Source organism: Oncorhynchus mykiss, chromosome 23 (assembly GCF_057628025.1).
Source record: "Oncorhynchus mykiss isolate SJ-2025 chromosome 23, ASM5762802v1, whole genome shotgun sequence".
In the NCBI taxonomy this organism is placed as follows: Eukaryota; Metazoa; Chordata; class Actinopteri; order Salmoniformes; family Salmonidae; genus Oncorhynchus; species Oncorhynchus mykiss.
The window spans coordinates 62,453,527-62,473,914 of record NC_143044.1 but is presented as its reverse complement, the minus strand read 5'-3'; the positions used below and the strand labels follow the sequence as shown (position 1 = coordinate 62,473,914).

Genomic DNA, 20,388 nt, shown 5'->3' with positions numbered 1-20,388 from the left:
CCCCCTGTATATAGCCTCCACATTGACTCTGTACCGTAACACCCTGTATATAGCCTCCACATTGACTCTGTACCGTAACACCCTGTATATAGCCTCCACATTGACTCTGTACTGGTACCCCCTGTATATAGCCTCCACATTGACTCTGTACCGGTACCCCCTGTATATAGCCTCCACATTGACTCTGTACCGGTACCCCCTGTATATAGCCTCCACATTGACTCTGTACCGGTACCCCCTGTATATAGCCTCCACATTGACTCTGTACCGGTACCCCCCTGTATATAGCCTCCACATTGACTCTGTACCGGTACCCCCTGTATATAGCCTCCACATTGACTCTGTACCGGTACCCCCTGTATATAGCCTCCACATTGACTCTGTACCGGTACCCCCTGTATATAGTCTCCACATTGACTCTGTACCGGTACCCCCTGTATATAGCCTCCACATGGACTCTGTACCGTAATACCCTGTATATAGCCTCCACATTGACTCTGTACCGTACTCCCCTGTATATGTATGTTTCCTGGGAATATTGGTCAACGGAAGGCTGTATGTTTCCATATGTTGTCATGACTTTTTCTTATAAATCTCATAAAGGGTGATGAATAATGGTGACACTAGGAAAGCATCATGTGCCAGTAGCCAGTAATTATTACCAACTCATGAAGCAGCTGTCACCCATTACCATTTAGATTCCTCTGGTATATCATACAAACTAATATGGACTTTTCAAAGAGATATTCAGTGTAAATCAACAACAACAACAACAACAACAACAGAAACATGAATGAAAATACAATATCAGTTCAAAAACACAACATAAATAATTGGGGGAAAGTTAATTGAAAAATGGACAATTTTCACGTAAAAAAACTGAGGTACAAGTACGGACACAAAAAACAACAACAAAGGATACAACAACATCGACTACATCACAGCTGGACCAATCACAGAACACAGAATCAACAGCTGGACCAATCACAGGCACACAGGGTCAACAACTGGACCAATCAGAGGGGAGACACTTGGGTGATTGGGTAAACCTTCCACTAGGCACAGATCAGACCACTGAAGCCAATCAGCCACAGGTTATTAATGCACAACAGACGACAGAGAGGGATGGACACCACAAGTTCTCCTTATATATATATATATATGAATAACACACATCCAGCCAACTGCCACGACGGGGGACCAGAACAGACCAGACCACCACTTCACTTCAAAACAGCTCACTGATCTTACATCTAGAGTTACAGCCAGATACAAACCCCAAGAGGGATGACAGGGAGAGAGAGAGAGAGAGAGGCTGGTTGCCTACAGTACAGCTCTACAACAGCATTACATGGCTCTAGGTTGGATAGAGAGAAAGAAGAGGTGAGAGTGAGAGAGAGAGAGAGAGAGAGAGAGAGAGAGAGAGAGAGAGAGAGAAGAGGTGAGAGAGAGAGAGAGAAGAGGTGAGAGAGAAGAGGTGTGAGAGAGAGAGAGAGAAGAGGTGAGAGAGAGAGAGAGAGAAGAGGTGAGAGAGAGAGAGAGAAGAGGTGAGAGAGAAGAGGTGAGAGAGAAGAGGTGAGAGAGAAGAGGTGAGAGAGAGAGAGAAGAGGTGAGAGAGAGAGAAGAGGTGAGAGAGAGAGAGAGAGAGAGAGAGAGAGAGAGAGAGAGAGAAGAGGTGAGAGAGAGAGAGAGAGAGAGGGAGAGAGAGAGAGAGAGGTACACCAGACCTCAGAACAGATTGGCAGCGTCATGCTATATATATATAGTAAAGGCAGAGCAGCAGGATATAGGGAAGGAAGAGGCGTTTGACTCACGACCTGGACAGCTAATCACATCTAACAACACAAAGCTAACGAACGAACGACAGGAAAATGGCAGAAGTCATAATTACCACGCTCATGAGTGATGACTGAGGAGGGGAAGACAGTACATTAAATCAAAGAGAAGAAAGGAAAGAAAGAAAGAAAGCAGAAGTCAAACAGATTACAAATAGCTTTCAATATGGTTTTCATATCGGTTTGTTTCTTTGCAAATAAATCAGTTTTAGGGTGAAGTGTAGCGCAGAGCAGAAGTTGTCACTGTACACTGTAGAGAATTATGGAACCACGTTTGGGTCTTTGCGTGTCAAACAAAAGATACTCGTCAATTAACACTAATTGACGAGTCAAAATAAGCTTGTTGACCAATCAGGACCTGAATATGACGTCACATAATAATTCACCACGTTCATACATGTTTTACACAGTTATTACACATTGATTACAGTATCCACGTCGTGTTTCATATGTCATGTCGTGTTTCATATGTCATGTCGTGTTTCATATGTCATGTCGAGTTCCATCTGTCATGTCGTGTTTCATATGTCATGTCGTGTTTCATATGTCATGTCGTGTTTCATATGTCACGTCGTGTTTCATATGTCACGCCGTGTTTCATATGTCACGCCGTGTTTCATATGTCACGTCGTGTTTCATATGTCACGCCGTGTTTCATATGTCACGTCGTGTTTCATATGTCACGTCGTGTTTCATATGTCACGTCGTGTTTCATATGTCACGTCGTGTTTCATATGTCACGCCGTGTTTCATATGTCACGTCGTGTTTCATATGTCACGTCGTGTTTCATATGTCACGTCGTGTTTCATATGTCACGTCGTGTTTCATATGTCACGTCGTGTTTCATATGTCACGTCGTGTTTCATATGTCATGTCGTGTTTCATATGTCATGTCGTGTTTCATATGTCATGTCGTGTTTCATATGTCATGTCGTGTTTCATATGTCATGTCGTGTTTCATATGTCACGTCGTGTTTCATATGTCATGTCGTGTTTCATATGTCATGTCGAGTTTCATATGTCACGTCGTGTTTCATATGTCACGTCGAGTTTCATATGTCACGTCGAGTTTCAAATGTCATGTCGTGTTTCAAATGTCATGTCGAGATTCATATGTCATGTCGTGTTTCATATGTCATGTCGTGTTTCATATGTCAAGTTGTGTTTCATATGTCATGTCGTGTTTCATATGTCATGTCGTGTTTCATGTCATGTCGAGTTTCATGTCGCGTTTCATATGTCATGTCGTGTTTCATATGTCATGTCGTGTTTCATATGTCATGTCGTATTTCATATGTCATGTCGAGTTTCATATGTCATGTCGTGTTTCAAATGTCATGTCGAGTTTCATATCGTGTTTCATATGTCATGTTTCATATGTCATGTCGTGTTTCATATGTCATGTCGAGTTTCATATGTCATGTCGAGTTTCATATGTCATGTCGAGTTTCATATGTCATGTCGTGTTTCATATGTCATGTCGAGTTTCATATGTCATGTCGTGTTTCATATGTCATGTCGTGTTTCATATGTCATGTCGTGTTTCATATGTCATGTCGTGTTTCATATGTCATGTCGAGTTTCATATGTCATGTCGTGTTTCATATGTCATGTCGTGTTTCATATGTCATGTCGTGTTTCATATGTCATGTCGTGTTTCATATGTCACGTCGTGTTTCATATGTCACGTTTGAACACGAGCCTCATGTATTGTACCAGTCAACCCTACTATGTATTGAACACGAGCCTCATGTATTGTACCAGTCAACCCTACTATGTATTGAACACGAGCCTCATGTATTGCACCAGTCAACCCTACTATGTATTGAACACGAGCCTCATGTATTGCACCAGTCAACCCTACTATGTATTGAACACGAGCCTCATGTATTGCACCAGTCAACCCTACTATGTATTGAACACAATTCCAGAGGGACAACAAAACATTGTGGAGGTTTTGGAGCCTGATATCTCTGAGGAGGACGTTGGGGAAAAAGCACTTGGGTACTGAGTAGACTGATAACTCAATTTCATTGCTCCACATTCCAACACTCCAGCCTTGTTTAAAACATCTTAAGGGATAGGGGGCACTATTTTGACGTCTGGATGAAAATCCCCAAATAAACTGCCTGCTACTCAGGCCCAGAATGATATGCATATAATTGGTAGATTTGGATAGAAAACACTCTAGTTTCTAAAACTGTTAAAATGATGTCTGTGAGTATAACAGAACTTATTTGGCAGGTGAAACACAGAGGACAAACCATGCAGGACATTTTGTTTTTAGGTCACTGTCTTTTCAATTGGTTTTCTATAGGGAACTAGATTTATAAGGGACCTGGTTGCAAATTCCACTATTGTGGCTTCAAAACACATAACCCGGGCCCTGTCAAGCCACACTACCCACATGAAGCTAACTGGCTGCTTATAAGGTTAGTTTTGGGCAGCAGGGTTAAGTAGCTGGCTAGCTAGTTATTTCAATAGGAGAACAACAAGTAGCTACCTAGCTAATACTTACTCACATGGATTCCTAAATCATTGCTAAGAATAGTGAAAATTAATGCAGTTTCTACTGGTAATTGTTTTCAGGCTGGTTGCATTGGTGCTAGCTAGGTACCAAACTAAAGCTAGCTAGCTACCAAGTTAAAGCTAGCTAGCTAGGTACCAAACTAAAGCTAGCTAGCTACCCCAGAAATTGCTAATAGCATCTGTATCAAATATTTTTGCAAACATGTTTGATCCTGATTTAATTTCAAACGCTCCAACAGACGTTTTCCCATTCGATGGAATAGATAATGTGTTATTACCTAGATAATGTGTTATTACCTACATAATGCGCTATTACCTAGATAAAGCGTTATTACCTAGATAATGTGTTATTACCTAGATAATGTGTTATTACCTAGATAATGTGTAATCACCTAGATAATGTGTTATTACCTAGATAATGTGTTATTACCTAGATAGTGTTATTACCTAGATAGTGTTATTACCTAGATAATGTGTTATTACCTAGATAATGTGTTATTACCTAGATAATGTGTTATTACCTAGATCATGTGTTATTACCTAGATAAGGTACCGTACAGCTTTGACAGTGACGCTTGGCTTGTTATTTGTGGAAGAGATAATGAGTTATTACCTAGATAATGTGTTATTACCAAGATAATGTAATATTACCTAGATCATGTGTTATTACCTAGATCATGTGTTATTACTTAGATCATGTGTTATTACCTAGATCATGTGTTATTACCTAGATAATGTGTTATTACCTAGATAATGTGTTATTACCTAGATAATGTGTTATTACCTAGATAATGTGTTATTACCTAGATAAGGTACCGTACAGCTTTGACAGTGACGCTTGGCTTGTTATTTGACGTGTTAAATTAAAAGCTTATTTGAAGCGTCCAATAGTGTTATTTGACTTATATATTTTTTGACACGCAAAGACCCAAACGGCGTTCCAAAGAGAATTAAGAAAAGAGAATTTAGAATAGAAAAAGAGTTGGTCAGAGTTCTAGAAGACTGCACATTGTAGAGAATTTAGAATGGGAATTAAGTTGGTCAGAGTTCTAGAAGACTGCACATTGTAGAGAATTTAGAATAGAAAAAGAGTTGGTCAGAGTTCTAGAAGACTGCACATTGTAGAGAATTTAGAATAGGAATTAAGTTGGTCAGAGTTCTAGAAGACTGCACATTGTAGAGAATTTAGAATAGGAATTAAGTTGGTCAGAGTTCTAGAAGACTGCACATTGTAGAGAATTTAGAATAGGAATTAAGTTGGTCAGAGTTCTAGAAGACTGCACATTGTAGAGAATTTAGAACAGGAATTAAGTTGGTCAGAGTTCTAGAAGACTGCACATTGTAGAGAATTTAGAATAGGAATTAAGTTGGTCAGAGTTCTAGAAGACTGCACATTGTAGAGAATTTAGAACAGGAATTAAGTTGGTCAGAGTTCTAGAAGACTGCACATTGTAGAGAATTTAGAACAGGGTACTGTGACGAAACAGTTGTTTGATTATTCATAACCCCCGCCCCCTCAAAAAAAAGGAACCCCAACATGTGTGATCCACTATAAAACATTTTGTTTTAAAATGAGGGAGAGAAAACTAAACAAACAACAAAAAAAGAGCAAAATGCTTTGTTGTCAATGTATCCGTTAAAAAATAATAATAATAATTTGTCAAAGAGAAAACACAGGGAATTTGTTCCTACACCGCCTGACTAGCATATTGGAAAACGCTCGCTATAAATTACCATCAACTTTGATTCATTCTTAGATGTGTTGTCCATCCATCCAGCCTTTGAATACAACATTGACCACAACACAGGTAGAATGTGGCACCCACAGACAACACATGGGAGGTTAGTAAATAACTGAAGAGCACAGAGACATGTGACGTGGACAGCGGGAAATGAAAAGTGACTGTTGCACGTAGACAGACGACACAGATACAGGAGACGCTGTATTTTCAGTGTCCAAACCCAATGTGATGACAAAACAAAAAAAACAAGGAAGAAAACCAGGATGAATTTGGACAAGGCACAACTACAACACGATATATATTAAACATATCTTAAATATGGATCTTAAATATCTTGTATATATATATAATACGTCTATGTTTAATCTTTTATTATGTCCAACCCATCCTTTAACTCTTTAATACTGAATATATTGTGAAGACATTATGGCGATGAACTCTCCCATATTCAGCACGTGTTGTACAGAGACAGTAGGACATTACCTTTAATTAACATAGACAGTAGGACATTACCTTTAATTAACATAGACAGTAGGAGACAGTAGGACATTACCTTTAATTAGTGTTTCTACTTGTCGGTAGTTAATATGTACCTGATCCCTCCTCTGTCACCATGCCCAGTCCCTCTGCTTTATTCTGGCGCTCAAACGCATTCAGGTCCAGAACACTGGAACAGAGAGACAGAGAGGTTAACAACATATTTACACACCGAACACTCCACCGAACGGAGCGAGCGACGAGGAGGGTACAGCAGTACCTGCACGACTGCATCAGACCAGCCAGACTCTGGAAGAAGCCCACATCCTTCTTGTCTTTCAGGTAGTCCAGCATTTTCTGTCAGAGAGAAACACAGAGACATGAGAGAGTAAACACTACAGAGACACAGAGACATGAGAGAGTAAACACTACAGAGACATGAGAGAGTAAACACTACAGAGACATGAGAGAGTAAACACTGCAGAGACACAGAGACATGAGAGAGTAAACACTACAGAGACATGATAGAGTAAACACTACAGCGACATGAGAGAGTAAACACTACAGAGACATGAGAGAGTAAACACTACAGAGACATGAGAGAGTAAACACTACAGAGACATGATAGAGTAAACACTACAGAGACATGAGAGAGTAAACACTACAGAGACATGAGAGAGTAAACACTACAGAGACATGAGAGAGTAAACACTACAGAGACATGATAGAGTAAACACTACAGAGACACAGAGACATGAGAGAGTAAACACTACAGAGACATGAGAGAGTAAACACTACAGAGACATGAGAGAGTAAACACTACAGAGACACAGAGACATGAGAGAGTAAACACTACAGAGACATGAGAGAGTAAACACTACAGAGACATGAGAGAGTAAACACTACAGAGACATGAGAGAGTAAACACTACAGAGACATGAGAGAGTAAACACTACAGAGACATGAGAGAGTAAACACTACAGAGTCATGAGAGAGTAAACACTACAGAGACATGAGAGAGTAAACACTACAGAGACACAGAGACATGAGAGAGTAAACACTACAGAGACACAGAGACATGAGAGAGTAAACACTACAGAGACATGAGAGAGTAAACACTACAGAGACATGAGAGAGTAAACACTACAGAGACATGAGAGAGTAAACACTACAGAGACATGAGAGAGTAAACACTACAGACACATGAGAGAGTAAACACTACAGAGACATGAGAAAGTAAACACTACAGAGACATGAGAGAGTAAACACTACAGAGACATGAGAGTAAACACTACAGAGACATGAGAGAGTAAACACTACAGAGACACAGAGACATGAGAGAGTAAACACTACAGAGACATGAGAGAGTAAACACTACAGAGCCATGAGAGAGTAAACACTACAGAGACATGAGAGAGTAAACACTACAGAGACATGAGAGAGTAAACACTACAGAGACATGAGAGAGTAAACACTACAGAGACATGAGAGAGTAAACACTACAGATATATGAGAGAGTAAACACTACAGAGACAAAGAGACATGAGAGAGTAAACACTACAGAGACATGAGAGAGTAAACACTACAGAGACATGAGAGAGTAAACACTACAGAGACATGAGAGAGTAAACACTACAGAGACATGAGAGAGTAAACACTACAGAGACATGAGAGAGTAAACACTACAGAGACATGAGAGAGTAAACACTACAGAGACATGAGAGAGTAAACACTACAGAGACATGAGAGAGTAAACACTGCAGAGACACAGAGACATGAGAGAGTAAACACTACAGAGACATGATAGAGTAAACACTACAGCGACATGAGAGAGTAAACACTACAGAGACATGAGAGAGTAAACACTACAGAGACATGAGAGAGTAAACACTACAGAGACATGATAGAGTAAACACTACAGAGACATGAGAGAGTAAACACTACAGAGACATGAGAGAGTAAACACTACAGAGACATGAGAGAGTAAACACTACAGAGACATGATAGAGTAAACACTACAGAGACACAGAGACATGAGAGAGTAAACACTACAGAGACATGAGAGAGTAAACACTACAGAGACATGAGAGAGTAAACACTACAGAGACATGAGAGAGTAAAAACTACAGAGACATGAGAGAGTAAACACTACAGAGACACAGAGACATGAGAGAGTAAACACTACAGAGACACAGAGACATGAGAGAGTAAACACTACAGAGACATGAGAGAGTAAACACCACAGAGACACAGAGACATGAGAGAGTAAACACTACAGAGACATGAGAGAGTAAACACTACAGAGACATGATAGAGTAAACACTACAGAGACATGAGAGAGTAAACACTACAGAGACATGAGAGAGTAAACACTACAGAGACATGAGAGAGTAAACACTACAGAGACATGATAGAGTAAACACTACAGAGACACAGAGACATGAGAGAGTAAACACTACAGAGACATGAGAGAGTAAACACTACAGAGACATGAGAGAGTAAACACTACAGAGACATGAGAGAGTAAAAACTACAGAGACATGAGATAGTAAACACTACAGAGACACAGAGACATGAGAGAGTAAACACTACAGAGACACAGAGACATGAGAGAGTAAACACTACAGAGACATGAGAGAGTAAACACCACAGAGACACAGAGACATGAGAGAGTAAACACTACAGAGACATGAGAGAGTAAACACTACAGAGACATGATAGAGTAAACACTACAGAGACATGAGAGAGTAAACACTACAGAGACATGAGAGAGTAAACACTACAGAGACATGAGAGAGTAAACACTACAGAGACACAGAGACATGAGAGAGTAAACACTACAGAGACATGAGAGAGTAAACACTACAGAGACATGAGAGAGTAAACACTACAGAGACACAGAGACATGAGAGAGTAAACACTACAGAGATATGAGAGAGTAAACACTACAGAGACATGAGAGAGTAAACACTACAGAGACATGAGAGTAAACACTACAGAGACATGAGAGAGTAAACACTACAGAGACATGAGAGAGTAAACACTACAGAGACATGAGAGAGTAAACACTACAGAGACATGAGAGAGTAAACACTACAGAGACATGAGAGAGTAAACACTACAGAGACATGAGAGAGTAAACACTACAGAGACATGATAGAGTAAACACTACAGAGACACAGAGACATGAGAGAGTAAACACTACAGAGACATGAGAGAATAAACTCTACAGAGACATGAGAGAGTAAACACTACAGAGACATGAGAGAGTAAAAACTACAGAGACATGAGAGAGTAAACACTACAGAGACACAGAGACATGAGAGAGTAAACACTACAGAGACACAGAGACATGAGAGAGTAAACACTACAGAGACATGAGAGAGTAAACACCACAGAGACACAGAGACATGAGAGAGTAAACACTACAGAGACATGAGAGAGTAAACACTACAGAGACATGATAGAGTAAACACTACAGAGACATGAGAGAGTAAACACTACAGAGACATGAGAGAGTAAACACTACAGAGACATGAGAGAGTAAACACTACAGAGACACAGAGACATGAGAGAGTAAACACTACAGAGACATGAGAGAGTAAACACTACAGAGACATGAGAGAGTAAACACTACAGAGACACAGAGACATGAGAGAGTAAACACTACAGAGACATGAGAGAGTAAACACTACAGAGACATGAGAGAGTAAACACTACAGAGACATGAGAGAGTAAACACTACAGAGACATGAGAGAGTAAACACTACAGAGACATGAGAGAGTAAACACTACAGAGACATGAGAGAGTAAACACTACAGAGACATGAGAGAGTAAACACTACAGAGACACAGAGACATGAGAGAGTAAACACTACAGAGACACAGAGACATGAGAGAGTAAACACTACAGAGACATGAGAGAGTAAACACTACAGAGACATGAGAGAGTAAACACTACAGAGACATGAGAGAGTAAATGCTACAGAGACATGAGAGATTAAACACTACAGACACATGAGAGAGTAAACACTACAGAGACATGAGAAAGTAAACACTACAGAGACATGAGAGAGTAAACACTACAGAGACATGAGAGAGTAAACACTACAGAGACATGAGAGAGTAAACACTACAGAGACACAGAGACATGAGAGAGTAAACACTACAGAGACATGAGAGAGTAAACACTACAGAGACATGAGAGAGTAAACACTACAGAGACATGAGAGAGTAAACACTACAGAGACATGAGAGAGTAAACACTACAGAGACATGAGAGAGTAAACACTACAGATATATGAGAGAGTAAACACTACAGAGACACAGAGACATGAGAGAGTAAACACTACAGAGACATGAGAGAGTAAACACTACAGAGACATGAGAGAGTAAACACTACAGAGACATGAGAGAGTAAACACTACAGAGACATGAGAGAGTAAACACTACAGAGACATGAGAGAGTAAACACTACAGAGACATGAGAGAGTAAACACTACAGAGACATGAGAGAGTAAACACTACAGAGACATGAGAGAGTAAACACTACAGAGACATGAGAGAGTAAACACTACAGAGACATGAGAGAGTAAACACTACAGAGACATGAGAGAGTAAACACTACAGAGACATGAGAGAGTAAACACTACAGAGATATGAGAGAGTAAACACTACAGAGACATGAGAGAGTAAACACTACAGAGATATGAGAGAGTAAACACTACAGAGACACAGAGACATGAGAGAGTAAACACTACAGAGACATGAGAGAGTAAACACTACAGAGACATGATAGAGTAAACACTACAGAGACATGAGAGAGTAAACACTACAGAGACATGAGAGAGTAAACACTACAGAGACATGAGAGAGTAAACACTACAGAGACATGAGAGAGTAAACACTACAGAGACATGAGAGAGTAAACACTACAGAGACATGAGAGAGTAAACACTACAGAGACACAGTCGACTAGAAACACAAACAACCAATTTTATAAAGAAATATAAATAAAGTGACTAGAAATATATTGGTTGATGCATTTTGACATTAGATGCCAGATACCATGGTAGATTGATGCAGTTTAATGGTAGATACCAGGTCGATAAGTGACTGACGGTAGATTGATGCAGTTTAATGGTAGATACCAGGTCGATAAGTGACTGATGGTAGATTGATGCAGTTTAATGGTAGATACCAGGTCGATAAGTGACTGATGGTAGATTGATACAGTTTAATGGTAGATACCAGGTCGATAAGTGACTGATGGTAGATTGATGCAGTTTAATGGTAGATACCAGGTCGATAAGTGACTGATGGTAGATTGATACAGTTTAATGGTAGATACCAGGTCGATAAGTGACTGATGGTAGATTGATACAGTTTAATGGTAGATACCAGGCCGATAAGTGACTGATGGTAGATTGATACAGTTTAATGGTAGATACCAGGCCGATAAGTGACTGATGGTAGATTGATACAGTTTAATGGTAGATACCAGGCCGATAAGTGACTGATGGTAGATTGATACAGTTTAATGGTAGATACCAGGTCGATAAGTGACTGATGGTAGATTGATACAGTTTAATGGTAGATACCAGGCCGATAAGTGACTGATGGTAGATTGATACAGTTTAATGGTAGATACCAGGCCGATAAGTGACTGATGGTAGATTGATACAGTTTAATGGTAGATACCAGGCCGATAAGTGACTGATGGTAGATTGATACAGTTTAATGGTAGATACCAGGCCGATAAGTGACTGATGGTAGATTGATACAGTTTAATGGTAGATACCAGGCCGATAAGTGACTGATGGTAGATTGATGCAGTTTAATGGTAGATACCAGGCCGATAAGTGACTGATGGTAGATTGATACCGTTTAATGGTAGATACCAGGTCGATAAGTGACTGATGGTAGATTGATACAGTTTAATGGTAGATACCAGGTCGATAAGTGACTGATGGTAGATTGATGCAGTTTAATGGTAGATACCAGGTCGATAAGTGACTGATGGTAGATTGATGCAGTTTAATGGTAGATACCAGGCCGATAAGTGACTGATGGTAGATTGATGCAGTTTAATGGTAGATACCAGGCCGATAAGTGACTGATGGTAGATTGATGCAGTTTAATGGTAGATACCAGGCCGATAAGTGACTGATGGTAGATTGATGCAGTTTAATGGTAGATACCAGGCCGATAAGTGACTGATGGTAGATTGATGCAGTTTAATGGTAGATACCAGGTCGATAAGTGACTGATGGTAGATTGATGCAGTGTAATGGTAGATAGACCTACCTGCTGAACAGTCGAGTTGCCTCCATTGAGGACAGCTATCCCCAGCTTCAGAGTAGAGGCCACCATGGGACCCATCTCACCTGGTGGGGAACACAACACCTTTATACTGGGTCTAGTACGTCACAAGGTAGCTACCTACCTACTGTGGACAGAGCTCTGCTTTGTTGTGAGAGTTATCTTTATACTGGGTCTAGTACGTCACAACGTAGCTACCTACCTACTGTGGACAGAGCTCTGCTTTGTTGTGAGAGTTATGGGTCACTGAGATGTCCAATGTATTCATCACACATGGCTACTCTTTCCATGACATAGACTGACCAGGTGAATCCAGGTGAAAGCTATGCTCCCACTTCAATCAGTGTAGATGAAGGGGAGGAGACGGTGGTTAAAGAAGGATTTTTAAGCCTTGAGAAAATTGAGACTTTGATATTGTATGTGTTCCGTTCAGAGGGTGAATGGTCAAGACTAAATATTTAAGCGCCTTTGAACGGGGTATGGTAGTAGGTGCCAGGGCGCACTGGTTTGTGTCAAGAACTGCAACGCTGCTGGGTTTTTCACGCTCAACAGTTTCCTGTGTGTATCAAGAATATAGTCCACCATCTAAAGGACATCCAGCCAATTTGACACAACTGTGGGAAGCATTGGAGTCAACATGGTCCAGCATCCCCTGTGGAACGCTTTCAACACCTTGTAGAGTCAACATGGACCAGCATCCCCTGTGGAACGCTTTCAACACCTTGTAGAGTCAACATGGACCAGCATCCCCTGTGGAACGCTTTCAACACCTTGTAGAGTCAACATGGACCAGCATCCCCTGTGGAACGCTTTCAACACCTTGTAGAGTCAACATGGGCCAGCATCCCCTGTGGAACGCTTTCAACACCTTGTACAGTCCATGACCCGACAAATTTAGTCTGTTCTGAGGGCTGAAAGGGGGGGGGGGGGGCAGCGACTCACTATTAGGAAGGTGTTCCTAATGTTTTGTCCACTCAGTGGACATCCTGTTCATCCATTCTACTCAGAGAGCTTACCTTTGCTGGCGCTGATAGTCTGCAGCACCATCTCTGCAGCACCTCGGTCGTGTAACCTGGCCTGCTGATATAGCAGCTTCTGTTTCTCCATCTCTTTTTCCTGCAGGAGGGAGGGAGGAAGAGGAGGAAGAGGAGGAGGAGGAGAGACCTGAGAGACTGCACCTTCCTGTCCAATCAGACCACCGTGCGCCCATCGGGCTACAAGACACTCAACACCACCCTGGAGGTGAAGACCTACTCCTGCACCAGGTCCAAGATCACCTTCCGTAGGTGTTTTCTATCAACGTCTTTCAAATTGAATTCAGGATGATGTCACCGGTGTTAATAATGCCTGTTGAAGACAAATGTATTACAATATTGTAACTCATAACCACAGGGCCCCACATTGGCTAGTTAAGACTACAGAGGGCTTGGAGCTGGATGGGAGCAGGCAGTCTGTCTGTGTGTTAGTACAGTGAGGTGGACTGTAAGCTCAGTGCTGAGGGTCATGAGACAGATAGACAACGAGGGGGACAGTGTCATGTCTCCAGCAACACCCACTGAAACAGTGACAACCAAACAGCAGCAACAACTCTGCCCGACTGAGGGAACAGCATGGCAGGGAGCGCTATAGGGGTCCAGGCTTGGCTGCTTCCCCACTTTCCATCTGAGCCACAGCAGAAGAACACAAGGGGATGGAAGAGCTCGGGAAAAGCAAGATGGCCGCTCTCCTAATTTAGGCATTTTTTTTTTTTTTACAGTGTTGAAGAAAAAAACAAATCAGGAAGCGGAGAGGGGCGGGGCTGAACGATATGAATGAGGAACCTTCAAAAGGAACATGAAATACAGAAATACTGGAAAGGAAACAAGATGCAAAATCAACAAGAGACAGTTGTTTTTTTGAGAACTTTGTTACCAGAGATTCTTCCTCCTTCTTGGCAATTTTGTTGCTTAAACCTTTGCTTATATCACGCTGGGGAAACAGAATGGTATCATTTCACAGTGCACGGATCCCACCCAGCTATACTCAGAAAAAATAGAAAAACCTCCCAGAAAATGATGGTGAAAAGATTGGTGTAATAAGGACAGGATGTGGTCCTGAGGAACAGCCGTGAGCAGCCTACTGAAAAGCCATGCTGATTAACATCCTCAGTGTTTTAAGAGTGTCGCTGCATGATCACACAAACCACACAAGGAAAAAAAAAGATACAGATGTACACCATGTTCCATTATAACAGGGGCTCCAGAGTGGAGCAGAGGTCTAAGGCACTGCGTCTCGGTGCTACAGGCGTCATTACAGACGTCCCCTGGTTCGATTCCAGGCTGTATCACAACCGGCCGTGATTGGGAGTTCCAAAGGGCGGAGCACAATTGGCCCCAGCGTCGTCCGGGGTTAGGGTTTGGCCAGGGTAGGCCGTCATTGGCCCCAGCGTCGTCCGGGGTTAGGGTTTGGCCAGGGTAAATAACAAAATGTGTTCTTAACTGACTTGCCTCGTTAAATAAATCAAAATAAAAAATGTGGTCAATCTATGGTAAATTACACCAGGTATGAGACAGATGAGCCATATCATTATCATCTGATTGGATCTCCAACTTGAGATCCACAAGTCTCCCATTAATGTCAATGAACGATGTGTGAGAAAGTTTGTATTGCACAAGATTGTGTCAACTCAACAGAGAAGACTCTACGTGTCATCTCTTCAGGGGTCATTATCTCAACTCAGAGAAGACTCTACGTGCCATCTCTTCAGGGGTCATTATCTCAGCAGAGTAGACTCTACGTGCCATCTCTTCAGGGGTCATTATCTCAACTCAGAGAGTAGACTCTACGTGCCATCTCTTCAGGGGTCATTATCTCAACAGAGTAGACTCTACGTGCCATCTCTTCAGGGGTCATTATCTCAACTCAGAGAGAAGACTCTACGTGCCATCTCTTCAGGGGTCATTATCTCAACTCAGAGAGAAGACTCTACGTGCCATCTCTTCAGGGGTCATTATCTCAACTCAGAGAGAAGACTCTACGTGCCATCTCTTCAGGGGTCATTATCTCAACTCAGAGAGAAGACTCTACGTCCCATCTCTTCAGGGGTCATTATCTCAACTCAGAGAGAAGACTCTACGTCCCATCTCTTCAGGGGTCATTATCTCAACTCAGAGAGAAGACTCTACGTCCCATCTCTTCAGGGGTCATTATCTCAACTCAGAGAGAAGACTCTACGTGCCATCTCTTCAGGGGTCATTATCTCAACTCAGAGAGAAGACTCTACGTGCCATCTCTTCAGGGGTCATTATCTCAACTCAGAGAGAAGACTCTACGTGCCATCTCTTCAGGGGTCATTATCTCAACTCAGAGAGAAGACTCTATGTGCCATCTCTTCAGGGGTCATTATCTCAACTCAGAGAGTAGACTACGTGCCATCTCTTCAGGGGTCATTATCTCAACTCAGAGAGTAGACTCTACGTGCCATCTCTTCAGGGGTCATTATCTCAACTCAGAGAAGACTCTACGTGCCATCTCTTCAGGGGTCATTATCTCAACAGAGTAGACTCTACGTGCCATCTCTTCAGGGGTCATTATCTCAACTCAGAGAGTAGACTACGTGCCATCTCTTCAGGGGTCATTATCTCAACTCAGAGAGAAGACTCTACGTGTCATCTCTTCAGGGGTCATTATCTCAACAGAGTAGACTCTACGTGCCATCTCTTCAGGGGTCATTATCTCAACTCAGAGAAGACTCTATGTGCCATCTCTTCGGGGGTCATTATCTCAAATCAGAGAGAAGACTATGTGCAATCTCTTCAGTGGTCATTATCTCAACAGAGAAGACTCTATGTCCCATCTCTTCAGGGGTCATTATCTCAACTCAGAGAGAAGACTCTACGTGCCATCTCTTCAGGGGTCATTATCTCAACTCAGAGAGAAGACTCTATGTGCCATCTCTTCAGGGGTCATTATCTCAACTCAGAGAAGGCTCTACCTACCATCTCTTCAGGGGTCATTATCTCAACCCAGAGAGAAGACTCTACCTGCCATCTCTTCAGGGGTCATTATCTCAACTCAGAGAGAAGACTCTATGTGCCATCTCTTCAGGGGTCATTATCTCAACTCAGAGAGAAGACTCTACCTGCCATCTCTTCAGGGGTCATTATCTCAACTCAGAGAAGACTCTAGCTGCCATCTCTTCAGGGTTCATTTAAAAGCTGCCTGCAAGCCATGGGAAACTAAATAACCCACATTTTAAAAGACGTCACCCTCTTTTTAAAATGCTTCTGGGGGAGGGATGGGCAAAAGTTAAATGGGTTGGACGGTGTTCAAGAGGAGATACCTACTTCAAAACTCTTCACCTCCTCTCCATCCTCATCCTCTTCATCATGACAGCTCTGGTGGAGAAATGGATGATACAGAAAGAGAAAGACATTATAACCAATAAATCAATCAACCAATGAAGTGATAGGGCCAATCAAATAATAAATCAATCAACCAAGTGATCGGACCAATCAAATAATAAATCAATCAACCAATGAAGTGATCGGACCAATCAAGTAATAAATCAATCAACCAATGAAGTGATAGGACCAATCAAGTAATAAATCAATCAACCAATGAAGTGATAGGACCAATCAAGTAATAAATCAATCAACCAATGAAGTGATAGGACCAATCAAGTAATAAATCAATCAACCAATGAAGTGATAGGACCAATCAAATAATTGATGAATCAGTAGAAAAACATAATGGATTGTGACATAAGACCACTCTGAATGCAAGAGGTACCTTAGCCATAATGTCAGCATAGGCCATGTAGAGAATGTCCTCTTCCAGCTTACTGCAACACACAGTAGATAAGGTCATTATTATTGTGTCATAGTAGTAGTAGAATCAGGAAGGTTCTAGAACATCAGGTAGACATCAGATCCACTGTAATGGATCAGTTACAGCCGTGGCATTATCATGGTTTTATACCACCGGGTAGAGAGGATGATGTATCCTATAGAGTGTTACAGTCCTGGTTTTATACCACCAGGTAGAGAGGATGATGTATCATATAGAGAGTGTTACAGTCCTGGTATTACTATGGTTTTATACCACCAGGTAGAGAGGATGATGTAACATTACTAGTTACAGTCCTGGTATTACTATGGTTTTATACCACCGGGTAGAGAGGATGATGTATCATATAGAGAGTGTTACAGTCCTGGTATTACTATGGTTTTATACCACCAGGTAGAGAGGATGATGTATCATATAGAGAGTGTTACAGTCCTGGTATTACTATGGTTTTATACCACCGGGTAGAGACGATGATGTATCATATAGAGAGTGTTACAGTCCTGGTATTACTATGGTTTTATACCACCAGGTAGAGAGGATGATGTAACATTACTAGTTACAGTCCTGTTATTACTATGGTTTTATACCACCGGGTAGAGAGGATGATGTATCATATAGAGAGTGTTACAGTCCTGGTATTACTATGGTTTTATACCACCAGGTAGAGAGGATGATGTATCATATAGAGAGTGTTACAGTCCTGGTATTACTATAGTTTTATACCACCAGGTAAAGAGGATGATGTATCATATAGAGAGTGTTACAGTCCTGGTATTACTATAGTTTTATACCACCAGGTAGAGAGGATGATGTATCATATAGAGAGTGTTACAGTCCTGGTATTACTATGGTTTTATACCACTGGGTAGAGAGGATGATGTAACATTACTAGTTACAGTCCTGGTATTACTATGGTTTTATACCACCGGGTAGAGAGGATGATGTATCATATAGAGAGTGTTACAGTCCTGGTATTACTATGGTTTTATACCACCGGGTAGAGAGGATGATGTATCATATAGAGAGTGTTACAGTCCTGGTATTACTATGGTTTTATACCACTGGGTAGAGAGGATGATGTATCATATAGAGAGTGTTACAGTCCTGGTATTACTATAGTTTTATACCACCGGGTAGAGAGGATGATGTATCATATAGAGAGTGTTACAGTCCTGGTATTACTACAGTTTACTAACCAGCTAGAGAGCAGAGTTACCCACCACTTCTCAGTCAGGGCCGTCCTACTGAATAACTGTATGAGCTGATGAAGAGGGTCGATCCTCTTGGCTCCCTCATCTTCTTCAGGAGGCTCCTCTCCTCCAGGTCTCTGTGAAGACAGAATAAAAAATAAAAAATGATTCTTCACAATCCACAAACGTCAAATCTCTTTCTACGGGGCCTTCTAGTCTACACCACATCTACACAGGTAACACTCTCAAGTCTCAACCACAAAATAAACTCTGATAAGGATCACATCTTCTTTCTGGGAACAAAAACATGTTATGAACACTACTCCCTAGAGACCATATGAACACTACTCCCTGGAGACCAGTGATGAATATATGAACACTACTCCCTAGAGACCATATGAACACTACTCCCTAGAGACCATATGAACACTACTCCCTAGAGACCATATGAACACTACTCCCTAGAGACCATATGAACACTACTCCCTAGAGACCATATGAACACTACTCCCTAGAGACCATATGAACACTACTCCCTAGAGACCATATGAACACTACTCCCTGGAGACCATATGAACACTACTCCCTAGAGACCATATGAACACTACTCCCTAGAGACCATATGAACACTACTCCCTAGAGACCATATGAACACTACTCCCTGGAGACCATATGAACACTACTCCCTAGAGACCATATGAACACTACTCCCTAGAGACCATATGAACACTACTCCCTAGAGACCATATGAACACTACTCCCTAGAGACCATATGAACACTACTCCCTAGAGACCATATGAACACTACTCCCTAGAGACCATATGAACACTACTCCCTAGAGACCATATGAACACTACTCCCTAGAGACCATATGAACACTACTCCCTGGAGACCATATGAACACTACTCCCTGGAGACCATATGAACACTACTCCCTAGAGACCATATGTACACTACTCCCTGGAGACCATATGAACACTACTCCCTAGAGACCATATGAACACTACTCCCTAGAGACCATATGAACACTACTCCCTAGAGACCATATGAACACTACTCCCTAGAGACCATATGAACACTACTCCCTAGAGACCATATGAACACTACTCCCTAGAGACCATATGAACACTACTCCCTAGAGACCATATGAACACTACTCCCTAGAGACCATATGAACACTACTCCCTAGAGACCATATGAACACTACTCCCTAGAGACCATATGAACACTACTCCCTAGAGACCATATGAACACTACTCCCTAGAGACCATATGAACACTACTCCATAGAGACCATATGAACACTACTCCCTAGAGGCCATATGAACACTACTCCCTGGAGACCATATGAACACTACTCCCTAGAGACCATATGAACACTACTCCCTAGAGAACATATGAACACTACTCCCTAGAGACCAGTGATGAATATATGAACACTACTCCCTGGAGACCATATGAACACT

At 41.5% G+C, this 20,388-nt stretch overlaps 1 protein-coding gene across 1 annotated transcript in view; it reads right to left on the bottom strand.

Annotated features, from left to right (window-relative positions):
* ryr2a (ryanodine receptor 2a (cardiac)) overlaps positions 1-20,388 on the bottom strand; it is a 368,722-nt gene that overhangs the window by 51,404 nt on the left and 296,930 nt on the right. The window contains exons 71-78 of the mRNA XM_090217873.1: positions 18,953-19,059; positions 17,676-17,727; positions 17,231-17,281; positions 13,922-14,021; positions 12,891-12,970; positions 6,865-6,941; positions 6,701-6,774; positions 1,892-1,909 (exon numbers count right to left, since the gene is read on the bottom strand). Of these exons, the coding sequence (XP_090073999.1) occupies positions 1,892-1,909; positions 6,701-6,774; positions 6,865-6,941; positions 12,891-12,970; positions 13,922-14,021; positions 17,231-17,281; positions 17,676-17,727; positions 18,953-19,059 (559 nt within the window). The remainder of the gene's footprint in view (positions 1-1,891; positions 1,910-6,700; positions 6,775-6,864; positions 6,942-12,890; positions 12,971-13,921; positions 14,022-17,230; positions 17,282-17,675; positions 17,728-18,952; positions 19,060-20,388) is intronic.